This window comes from Trichechus manatus, unplaced genomic scaffold, assembly GCF_000243295.1.
Source record: "Trichechus manatus latirostris isolate Lorelei unplaced genomic scaffold, TriManLat1.0 scaffold00043, whole genome shotgun sequence".
NCBI lineage: Eukaryota > Metazoa > Chordata > Mammalia > Sirenia > Trichechidae > Trichechus > Trichechus manatus.
The window spans coordinates 1,579,961-1,592,129 of record NW_004443979.1 but is presented as its reverse complement, the minus strand read 5'-3'; the positions used below and the strand labels follow the sequence as shown (position 1 = coordinate 1,592,129).

General features: G+C 38.4%; 1 protein-coding gene across 2 annotated transcripts; it reads left to right on the top strand.

Annotated features, from left to right (window-relative positions):
• The first annotated feature begins 635 nt into the window (after positions 1-635).
• Positions 636-8,030, top strand: PNN (pinin, desmosome associated protein). Of its 2 annotated transcripts, none has more exons than XM_004376488.3 (9): positions 636-844; positions 1,477-1,548; positions 2,127-2,195; positions 2,674-2,746; positions 3,257-3,351; positions 3,505-3,580; positions 4,463-4,618; positions 4,696-4,834; positions 5,576-8,030. In XM_004376488.3, the coding sequence occupies exons 1-9, from the start codon at positions 732-734 to the stop codon at positions 6,916-6,918; spliced, it is 2,136 nt and encodes a 711-aa protein (XP_004376545.1). In that variant the 5' UTR covers positions 636-731; the 3' UTR covers positions 6,919-8,030. The 2 variants fall into 2 exon arrangements, with proteins under 2 accessions (XP_004376545.1, XP_023587219.1); XM_023731451.1 differs by having other exon boundaries at positions 710-839; positions 5,576-7,911.
• Positions 8,031-12,169: the final 4,139 nt, after the last annotated feature.

Below are 12,169 nucleotides of genomic sequence, written 5' to 3'. Positions count from 1 at the left end.
GGACAGTTACATTATCTCCTGTCTCAATTTCCGTATCAGTTAATAACGGGCGTTTTGGCCAAGCTTTGGTTTGTGAGGAATAAAGCATGTAAAGTGATTTACACAGAGTCCGGGACAAGACCATCCCATAATAATCTTTAGCTATTATGATTAAGAACTTTTCCTATTCCTTCAGCATTTGCTTGCCTCTGCTCGTTTTAGTTTAACCTAATCAGGGAAGGCTTGCGTGCGCCCCATCCCTCTCTGGGCATGCGCATCAACAAAACGGCCACGCCCTCTCCTAATCAAATCTTTGGAGACGGAGGAGGGAAAATAGACTTGCCTCCGTCCTATTCTGATTTGATTAGGTGACTAAAACGATGTAAATCCTGTCACATTACAGGTTAAAAGGGCTAGAAAACTCCCGGCTCTTCGCCTGAATACCAACCGCTGAGCCCACGTCCCCGAGGACCCAAGAGCTCTTAAACCCGCCCAGGCTCTGCGCTGGAAGCTGAGCCCGACCACCCCCAGGTAATTGGGGAGGGAGGTGACCGCCTAACAGGTTTTTCATTGGCCCAGAGTCACAAAGGCCGGCAACTTCCCCCCTTCCGGTCGCTGAATGGTTGAGGCCGAAAAACAACGCTTATCGTCATTGGCTGAGCTGAATTGTCAGTCCTTTGGCGTGTCGCGGCGCGGCACAGCCAGGAGCGGCCTGTAGACAGAGCAGTCTCGAAGTCTGCTGCGGGGAGAAGATGGCGGTCGCAGTGAGAACTTTGCAGGAGCAACTGGAAAAGGCCAAAGAGAGCCTAAAGAACGTGGATGAGAATATTCGCAAGCTCACCGGGCGGGATCCGAATGACGTAAGGTAAGGGCCAGCCGGGAACTGCAGGCTAGGAGAGGGAGCTCTCAAAGCCGAGGTGAAGTGGGGGCGGGGAGGGCGCCCAGCTCTGAGAAGGCTGGAACATCGTGGCCTGTTCCCGGGGCGGCGGTAGAACTCCGTCCTCGGTGAGGTGGGGAGTCTTCAGGCCCCCGCGGTGGGGCGCTGGGCTCAGGTTCGTGAGGAAGGCGAGTGAGGCCTGGCTGTGCTTCGATGGCTTCCCGGCCTGTGGGAAGGCCGGGGCTGCGGATTCCCGCCCTCGCCTCCACAGGCCGGGACTACAGCACAAAGCCTCTTCTCCCGGAGCTACCCGGCGCACGGTAGACCCTCCCGGGCACCCACCTGCAGCTTCTTTGGGATTGGCAGAATTAGGGTCAGATCCAGACGTGTTAATGTGTAGTGGCATCGAGGCAAATTTAATTTCTGTGGTATTAATCCTGGAAAACAAGGAAGTTCATCTCAAATAGTACTTCCTGTCAGGTTTCAAACACGTGGTTTTGAAACCATTTACAGTTTCTGTAGTTATTTTATTTTGGTGATGAATCGCACCCGTGGAAGTATTTGTTGCTACTAGATGTGTCTACATATGATTTTTGTGTTGGTTTTTAAATCTCTCATAGGCCCATCCAAGCCAGATTGCTGGCCCTTTCTGGTCCTGGTGGAGGTAGAGGACGTGGTAGTTTATTGCTGAGGTAAGGTTTTTTTTACAACTTGTTCATATGCTATGACTACTGGTATTTTTTTATGCTAAATTAACGTTTTGGTTTATCTTTGGTTTTATATAAACCTGTGATCAGTCAGCTGTACTTTTCTGTATATAGTTATCCTGAAACTTCATTTACATGAAAGCAGAACTCAAGATTGAAAAATTTATTGTTTAGCAGTTTTGTGGAAAATAATTTACTCTTGTGGTTAGGGAAAAAAAACGTTACAGATGTATTTTGGTAGTGAACGTTCATTTAAAGGTTGCTTTAAGTCAAAAAAGCAGTGGTTTGACTGCTAACTGAAATGTCTGTGGTTTGTACCCACCAGCCACTCCACTGGAGAAAGATGTGGCAGTCTGCTTCTGTAAAGATTACAGCTTTGGAAACTCTATGGGACAGTTCTGCACTGTCCTGTGGGGTTGCTGTGAGTCGGCATCGACTCAGTGGGAAAGAGTTTGGTTTAATCGGAAAACTTTTTAAAAAAATGCAACTAAGTTGCCTTGTTAAGTGGAAGTACCATTTATGTCAAATCTCAAATGCTTTATGTTGGACATTTTCAATTGCAGGCGTGGATTCTCAGATAGTGGAGGAGGACCCCCAGCCAAACAGAGAGACCTCGAAGGGGCAGTCAGTAGGTATGTTGGAAAAAAATTTCTAAAGGAATCCTTGAATGCTGTATTTTCTGAGTTAGCACACAAATATAGATACTTAATAAGCATTGTTGAATTGAGTTATATTGGAGTTGACTAAATACCAGTTTTCCGGTGTGTTACTGAACAGAGACAACCAGTATCATTTAAAACTCAGCCCTTGGTGACAGTAACACAAATGTCACCAAAATAAGTGTTATCAATAAAAGTAAATGTCATGAGAAGAATGAGATTGGGGGAAATTGTGAATTTGTACTGCTTTTCCAGTTTCGTACTATAAAACTTGCCTGAGAAATATTTAGATGAAAATTTGATTTGGACATGAGTGACACTTTTTATCCTTTCACTACTGTAACACAGACTGATAGAACGAAGCTTCTGTAAATGAGTCCTAGATAAAGTAGGCATTGGTATGCACTTCAGTCATTTTCCTCAGTCATTTAAATTATTTTTCCTATGCAAGGCTGGGCGGGGAGCGTCGGACGAGGAGAGAATCACGCCAAGAAAGCGACCCAGAGGATGATGATGTTAAAAAGGTATTTAGAGCTAACAATTGCACTCCATCGCGGCCCTATAGGACAGAGTAGAACTGCCCCATCAGGTTTCCAAGGAGCAGCTGGTGGATTTGAGCTGCCGACCTTTTTTCGGTTAGCAGCCATATCACTTAACCACTGCACCACCAGGGCTCTGAAATGAAGTATCTAGAATAGCCAAATGCATAGAGACCAGAGTTTATTAGTGGTTACCAGAGGTGGGGTGGGGGAGTAGTTATTGCTTAAGAGTTAGTTAGTTTCTGTTAAAGATGATAAGAAAATTTGGGTAGTGGTGATGGTAGCACCATATAGTGAACATAGGTAATGACACTGGCTTGTACATGTAAAAATGGTTACAGTGGCAAATGTTGTGTTTACGTGTATTTTACTACAATTTAAGAAAAAAAGATTTTGAGACGAAAAGAGCTTGTTAGTATTTTCATCTTACTGCATTTAATAGAGTGCCACTCATAATTCTAGTTAAATGACTGAGTTTTTTTTTTTCTCCTACAGCCAGCGTTGCAGTCTTCAGTTGTAGCTACCTCCAAAGAGCGTACACGTAGAGACCTTATCCAGGATCAAAATATGGATGAAAAGGGAAAGCAAAGGTATCTTGAGTACTTTCCTGAGGGGGAAAAATTTTTGTCAAATTATATTTGCCATGCTGTTTTAAGAAGGGATTGTCCAGGTGCCTATAGTATTTTTATTTTGGAAAATATTAGGTTTAAATGAAATGGAGTTTTTTTTTTTTAATTCTTTAGGAATCGACGAATATTTGGCTTGTTGATGGGCACCCTTCAGAAATTTAAACAAGAATCCACTGTTGCTACTGAAAGGGTATTTATGGAATTTTTGCTTTACTTTATATATTTATTATTTAAATCGTCAATTACAGACATAAAATGAAGCCAAGGGAGAACTTACAAAACTTTCTGAAGTTGTTGTATTGTTAACTGGTCTTTTTTTGAGGAGCTGTGAAGTGATTGGGTGATTTTATAATGGAAAGTGAAGTGTCCTGTTCTGTGTCTCATGAGAACCTAGGCTTTTGTCTAATATCTAACAATTTTGTGATCTTGGACAAGTCCCTTCATTTTTTTAGGTCTCAATTGGATAAGTCTGTTCATTTCTTTAGGTCTCAGAGTGATTTCTCTCAATGAGGGAAGTTGAACTCTATGATCCTTGCAACTGGTTCAGTGATTTTAATTTATTAAGACTTCTTTACACACACAAAGGTAGTCATTGCTTAGCAAAAACATAAATGTTCCCTGCCCTCTGCAGTTTACTTAACTGTATCATTTTTCTACAGGCTTTTCTTTTGTTAGAGATACAAAATTGTATCTGTGCAGTTCAACCCCAAGTTACTGCTTCTTAAGGGAGAACTGTAGTGGAAAACCAATAAGAGAATTCAATTAGAGAAAATTTTAAAGGTAGTTAATAAAAAGCTTAAAAGCATCTTAATGCTTTTGAAGAACAAGTTTTGAAGAATACTTGAAGAATAAGTTGATAGTTTTCTGAAATAGATGAACGGGAAGTATGACTAGTTTGTTAGTTACCAAGACTTTGCTTTTGTCAAATTCTTTGATTTGGAAGTAATAACTCTGAGGATAACCCATAAAGACAAGCCCCTTGCTTTTTACATTAACTTTATAGAAACCAAATAGGCTTTATCTTTTTTTCTACTGTAAGGTATACATATTAAAGCAGATTACTTATTTTTAGCAAAAGAGGCGCCAGGAAATTGAACAGAAACTTGAAGTGCAGGCAGAAGAAGAGAGAAAGCAGGTTGAAAATGAGAGGAGAGAACTGTTTGAAGAGAGACGTGCTAAACAGACAGAACTGCGGCTTTTGGAACAGAAAGTTGAGCTTGCACAGCTGGTGAGTAGTGTTTTGAAATCCTAAGGTTGGTAGTCCTTCATGTTTACAAAAGCGCTGATGTTTTACCTTTTTTTTAGCAAGAAGAATGGAATGAGCATAATGCTAAGATAATTAAATATATAAGAACTAAGACAAAGCCCCATTTGTTCTATATTCCTGGAAGAATGTGTCCAGCTACCCAAAAACTTATAGAAGAGTCTCAGAGAAAAATGAATGGTAAGTGTACATGAAGAAGTTCATTGAAATTTTTTTAACGGGCAAGGTAGTATGTGCACACATTTGTTATCTAGAATAATTATGGTTCAGTGTTTTTTGTTTGTTTTGTTTTTAAGATAGTCTAAGAACTATCTTATGCTAATGAGTTTGGAATACAGGTGCATTTGTTTAATGATGGACTTTAACCTGAAACTTGTATTTTGTAGGTAGTGGTGTATGTACGTATTTCTTAAGCATTTGAGTAAGATGACTTTTTTGCTAGATACTCTTAGTAGCCATATCTTGTAAATGCTAATGAAGCAAGGAAGAAAAAAGTGAACATATGGAAGGGTAGGCACTGTTAAGATAGTGATTAGATAATTTGTCTCTCTTCGGGATCAGAAAAACTAATGGGCGAAATGTGATACCATAAACTAGTTTTGTTTAAAAGAAGTTTTGCACTTTTTCATGTAGACCAAGTATAAAGTTGAATAGCAAAAGATTGTTATTTTCCCATCAGCTAGATTAATATGGTTTAGTTTTGCCTACTAACTTTTCAGTATATTGTTTTCCAGTAGATCTTTCCTTTCATCATTTTATGTCAGTTTGTAATTATTTGCCAAAGTCAGTTTTTTATCACTGTTTCTTTACAAAAATACATTTATTTAGATGAAGCTTAATGCCAGTTTGTGACCAGGTATAAAATTGTGACTTTTTTTTTAATCATAGTGAATTTTATGCATGTAAATTTTTATTCTTTAGCTATATTTGAAGGTAGACGCATCGAATTTGCAGAACAAATAAATAAAATGGAGGCTAGGCCTAGAAGACAATCAATGAAGGAAAAAGAGCATCAGGTGGTGCGTAATGAAGAACAGAAGGCGGAACAAGAAGAGGGTAAGGTGGCTCAGCGTGAGGAAGAGTTGGAGGAGACAGGTAATCAGCACAATGATGTAGAAATAGAGGAAGCAGGAGAGGAAGAGGAAAAGGAAGTAGGTATAGTTCATAGTGATCCAGAGAAAGAACAGGAGGAGGAGGAGCAAAAACAGGAAATAGAGGTTAAGATGGAGGAGGAAATTGAGGTAAGGGAAAGTGAGAAGCAGCAGGATAGTCAGCCTGAAGAAGTTATGGATGTGTTAGAGATGGTTGAAAATGTCAAAAATGTAATTGCTGAGCAGGAAATAATGGAAACTAATCAAGTTGAAAGTGTAGACCCTTCAGAAAATGAAACTAGCAAAGAAATGGAACCAGAGATGGAGTTTGAAGTTGAGCCAGATAAAGAACGTAAATATCTTTCTCCTGGGAAAGAGAATGCTAGTGCTGTAGAAGTAGAGAAGGAATCTGAGGAAAATGAAGTAAAGGAATCTGAGTCCCAGCCAGAGCCTATGGTTCAACCGCAGCCCCAACTCCAATCTCAGCCTCAACCAGTACTCCAGCCCCCACCTGTCTCTCAGCCTGAGACTTTGCCATTAGCTGTAAAACAGCTACCACCTCAGGTTATTCAGGAGCAAGGGCATTTACTACTTGAGAGGAAGGAGTTTCTTGTAGAATCTGTAAAACTCACTGAGGTGCCAATAGAACCAGTCTTGACAGTGCATCCAGAGAGCAAAGCCAAAACCAAAACTAGGAGCAGAAGCAGAGGTCGAGCTAGAAATAAAACTAGCAAGAGTAGAAGTCGAAGCAGTAGCAGTAGTACTTCTAGTAGCAGTTCAACCAGTAGCAGCAGTGGAAGCAGTTCCAGCAGTGGCAGTAGTAGTAGTCGAAGTAGTTCCAGTAGCAGCTCCAGTACAAGTGGCAGCAGCAGCAGAGACAGTAGCAGCAGCACTAGTAGTAGTAGTGAGAGTAGAAGTCGGAGTAGGGGCCGGGGACATAATAGAGATAGAAAGCACAGAAGGAGCGTGGATCGGAAGAGAAGGGATACTTCAGGACTAGAAAGAAGTCACAAATCTTCAAAAGGTGGTAGTAGTAGAGATACAAAAGGATCAAAGGATAAGAATTCCCGGTCCGACAGAAAGAGGTCTATATCAGAGAGTAGTCGATCAGGCAAAAGATCTTCAAGAAGTGAAAGAGACCGAAAATCAGACAGGAAAGACAAAAGGCGTTAATGGAAGAAGCCAGGCTTTCTTAGCCTATTCTTTGCAGCAGAAGATTTCTTGATGAGTAAAAGGATTACCTTTCCTTGTAAGGAGGATGCTGCCTTAAGAATTGCATGTTGTAAAAAATCTTTTTTGGAAAATACAGACTTTGTTTACCAGACATTCTTGTACTTTTTGCATAATTTTGTAAGAGTTATTTATCAAAATTATGTGAGGTTCCAAAATATGTAAAAATAATAATAATAAAAAAAGATTAACATCCTTTGTCATCTTTTTTAAATATCCTATACTCTTCAGTAAGAATCTGTATATTTTAGTAGGTAAATCTTTGAAGTCTGTGCCCTTCTAATTCTGTATCATAAAAATTTGCTTCTGTAGAAATAAATGTGCATTTCTTTCATTATTTTTGAGATGTCCTTGTTGACACTTGTATAATAAATATTCTCTTGATATCGTTTTCAGCTTTTATCACTAGATACCAAACACGGTTAGAATGTTTTTGAAGGTTTCCTCACTTATTTGCCTTAGACAATTTTGAGTTGTCAAAGTCAGATCTTTTCAGCTTTGATGGGGAATGTAGTATGTTCTCTTTACTTTAAAATCGTTTACTATTTTCTAATCTCCCTTGTTATTTTAATCCAAACATTTTTCCTTGTTTCTTATATTTAAACCATATATTAAGGTTCAGTAGATAACTTAAAATGATAACCTGGTTGGCATCTTCCTGCTTGTGGGAACATCATTCTTTTGTCTCCATGGTTACTTGTGTGATGCAGCTTATACATCTGTTAGAGAAAATCACTCTTTCTAGGGGAGAGAGGTAGAAAAGTGTCTTCTAAACTTGGTTTTTGAGTTTGTGGTCTTAACTTTTGTGTTGGCTCTAACTGAAACATGCCAATAAGTGTTTTCAATGATTTTTGTTTAAGGAAGTATTGTATGAAAGTTTACAAAATGAGGGAAGTTCATCTAGACTTGAATATGTAAGCAAGATAACACATAAGTGTACCAAGTGATTATTAACTTTGTTTTATAAATTTGTATGAACTTGGAGTATCTGTTGCCCATTACTCTATATGTGCAAATAAATGTGGCTTAGACTTTTGTTGGACTGCTTAAGACTAGTACTTGTATTAACTCTTCAATGCTTTATACAAGAGAGTGCTTAAATTGCAAATGGCCTTTAAGTTTGTAATTTAACATTGACTAAAATGTAAAGATTATATTGCTTTAGGCTTGACTTTCAATATTCATTATGCCTTCCCTTGATAAGTAGATCGTTATAGTGAAAATATCAACAAGCATTTCCAGTAGTTTTTATGTCTATAAAACTTGTATAAGTGAATATGTTAAAGAACTCTTTTCAAAATTCCTTTTTTGGAGTAATTCTTGAGTGGTAAATGAGCAGAACTTTAGAAACTTCAGAGCTATATGCATCTCTGGGTCACTTGTTTCCAATCGAAAGTAGCTTCATCCAGGGCTTTTAATATTCTACAGTTTACTCCAGCATGTAATGCATTTTTCTGTATGCCGTGATGTGGAAAAGGTTGGTAAACACTGAATCAAAGGGGTGACCATAAATTTAACCTGGTTTTTAAAAAAAATCCTTATTTAATGAATCTAAAATAATTGTATGCATTAAGGTCCTTTATGAAATGAGTTTCGCTCACTCATTTCTGCCTGGAAAATTTCATCAGTTTCATGATGTTTATAGAAAAGGTAGAAGTTTTGATTTCAGGCTCTTGATTGTTGGGGATGATGGTGATGGAGGTGTAATACATGGATGAAAAAGGAGAAAAGGTCTTGGGATATGAAGAGTAATTTTCAATTTTAGTATAGTACTGATATGTATAGAAAGCTAAACTTTTTACTAACATGTTGAAGTGGCATGAGTTTTTAACTGGAAGGTTCAATTTTTAATATTCAGGTTTTAGTTTTACTTTTTAATGTTTCCAGTTAATGCTTTACTAGAATTGGAGCTTTAAGGAACTTATGTTCAGAGAACCATTGTAACTGGTTGTTTGCAAAGATATGAGAAACGAAGGTAATAACAGTTTCCTAGGAGAAAAAGACATACAGGAGTCTTCCTATTAGAGGTTATAAGTTAGTATTTATGGAAAATTTGTGAGCTAAAGGGGGAATAGAGCTAATGACTAAGGACTGAAATCAGTTTGGGGCTCTGCTAATAGCAACAAACACATCTAGGACTGTTGAGGAAGCATCTCTTTTACACAGATTATAAGATTTGAACAGCCACAGAGATAAGATAGATTATTTTTGATCTTTAATGAGCTGTACCTCTAATGTGGAAATCTTTGGTGACAATGTTTGTGACCTTATTTGTGAATACATGTGATTAATAATTTGGGATAAGCAAAACCCACCAAAGCAAACGGTCTTGACAGATAAGCTTTAAAAGAAAGCTAATAGTGATTACTTGGTATAGTAACAGGCTGATGCTATTACAATAACAAGTCATTAACATGTTTTGAGGCTAAAGTACTTAACATGAATTTCAAAAAATTCAGATTGAATTAAAGTAAATCTTAACCAATTTCCCTTCTTGAGGTAATGCCATTAAAGCGTTTAGCCCAGGAAACATGTTAGCCATTAACATGGTTGGACCCCCACTGCTCCAGTCAGTGGGGAAACTAGCTTGGTTAAAAAAGAAGAAAAAGCTTGAGGTCTCATCTGAGAATGTTTTTATTTTATTTTACTTATGGTTTTTTGTGTTGCTGTTTTTTTTTAAATCTCACCTAGCATCATCTTTCAGCACGATGTGGTGATGATACTTGAATGCCTGTAACTCTTTGCTTCCCATTACTACGTTGACTATTTACATTTGTAACAACCATTACTGCTTGCCTTTACTGTCCCCTTTTCCTGCTTTATTTTCTTCCATAACATTTAGCACTATATTATATAGAAAAACCCCCGCCTTGTAGGACTTACATTCCAGTGGGATAGACAGATGAGTGGTAGCTGCTATATGGAGAGAGAAGCGGATCAGGGAATACTGAGGTGGGAAGGCTTTGGAGTTTGCTTCACTGAGGCAATGTAGACATTTGAGGTACATGGAGGAGTAGGCCATTTAGATATCTGGAGGAAAAGGATTTTAAGCAAAGGAGCAGAGGCAATATTATTCCTCAAGAAATACCAAAGAGCAGAGAGGTAATGGAAGCCATCTTGTATAGGGCGTTATAGGCGATTGTCAGTTCTTTGGCTTTTACTCTGAATTCATTGTAAGGTTTGAATAGAGGTGATACAACTTATGCTTTAATAAAATTGTTCTAGTTGCCATGCTGAGTAGGGCCAAGGATAGGAACAGAAACAGTTAAGGGACTATTGACGATATTTAGGCAAATAGGATGGTAGCAATGGAAGTGATGATCAGATTCTGATGTATTTTGAAGGTGGTACCAACAGGATTTTATCTGAGCACCTGGAAATGTGGAGTTGCCATTAGCTGAGATGAGAAAGTCTGTAGAATGAACAGGTTTGGGAGTGGTGGAGGTGGGTGGATAAGGAGCTTAGTTTGAGGTGCCAGTTAGACATCAAAGTGAAGATGTGAAGTAAAGTCAGACATCATTTGCATTCAGGAGAGAATTCTGTACTGGAAGTATAAATTTGAGAGTTCTGAGCATATTAATGGTAAGATCACCAAGGAGTAAGTGTAAATGGAGAGGTCTAATGCTTGAGCCCTGGAATGCTGAAGAGGAACCAGCAAAGGATACTGAGAAGGAGCAGCCAGAGGAAAACAGAAGAGAGTGGTGTTTTTGCAGGTAAGGGAAGGAAGTGTTTCTTTCAATAAGGAAAGAGTAATTGTGTGCCAGATGATGCTGATAGTGAGGATGAAGACTGAGAATTGACCTTTGAAAGAGCTGTTTCAGGAGAATGATGAGGGCAAGAGCTAGGAATAAATTTCAAGAGGCAGTAGAGGTAAGAGTCACTTCTAGTTATGGTAGGTAATTTGGACCAATTCTCCCACTGAGAACAAATAGAAAAAAATGTATTTAAAACATTTTTTTTCCAAAGGCTTCAGAGAATTGCCTTGTTACCGAAGAATTAAGGACCATGATCTGAGAAAGGAGGAAATCAAATAGGTGAGACTGGCATTTGAGCTTGTTTCTCCCCAGGGCCTATTATGGAAGTGGCTTCAGGGAGTGAAAACTGAGGGGAGCTTTCTGGAGAATAAGGATCAGGCAGACAAAAATTGGAGTTCAGCATTCGCAAAGAAGGGGTGCCCTATAAGCCTCTCCTCTCTGGCTTTGGGTTGGAACCCCAAAGTGCTATACTCTAGGAATAAAAATGAGCTAGTCTACAAAAAGACCATCCTGATTGGATTATGGTGATCCGGATTTGTTAGTGTTTCTGGCCTAACAGTCTCCCCAGGAACCGTTAAATCTTCCCAGGAAAATGCATCATCTAGACTCTCAAATTATCTACAGTGTTTCGTACAATCAACCAGGAATAGAAAGAGATAAGCCCATATTGAAAGACAAGAGACACAACAGACAAAATAGCCACAAGGAGTCCTAATAATGGTGCTGTCAGACATGGATTTTTAAGAACTGCTTCATATATTCAAACTAAAAGATGAGAATTTAAAATATGGAAAACTAAAAATGGAATTTCTAGAACTGAAAAACACTATATTTGAAATCAAGAATTTGGTGCCTGAATTTAACAATAGAGAGTCGTTGAATAATGGCTGAGGATTTTCCACAACTAGAAACAACCAGCTCATAGTCTTGGACCCCAAGTAGGTTAAGTATAATAAACCCACATTTGGCACATCATAGTAAAGCTTTTAAAAGCCAAATACAATTCCAAACTTGGTGATTTTCTAGCTTATTGTTGATTTCTAGTTTAATTCCACTATGATTAAAGAGCTTACTTAATCTGAAAATTGGTTGAGTTGTTATTAGACCCTGTGTATGACTAAGTTACTATAGGTAACTATTCCACATGATCTTGAAAAGTTGATTCTGTAGCTATTGTATGCAATTTAGTTTACGTCTATTTGACCTATTTTATTTGTGTTCAAATCTTTTACATCCTTATAACTTCCTGGTCCACTTGTTCTATCAGTTAGCAAGAGAGGTTTGTTGAAATTTCCCACCATGATTATGGATATGTGTTTCTACTTTTCAATTTTTTTCTGTTAATGAGGTCAACCATGAGTCAGAATCAACTTGAGGGCAACAGGTTTGTTTTTATACTAGGTGCGTATAAATTAAAGTTGTTTCATTCTGGTGAATTC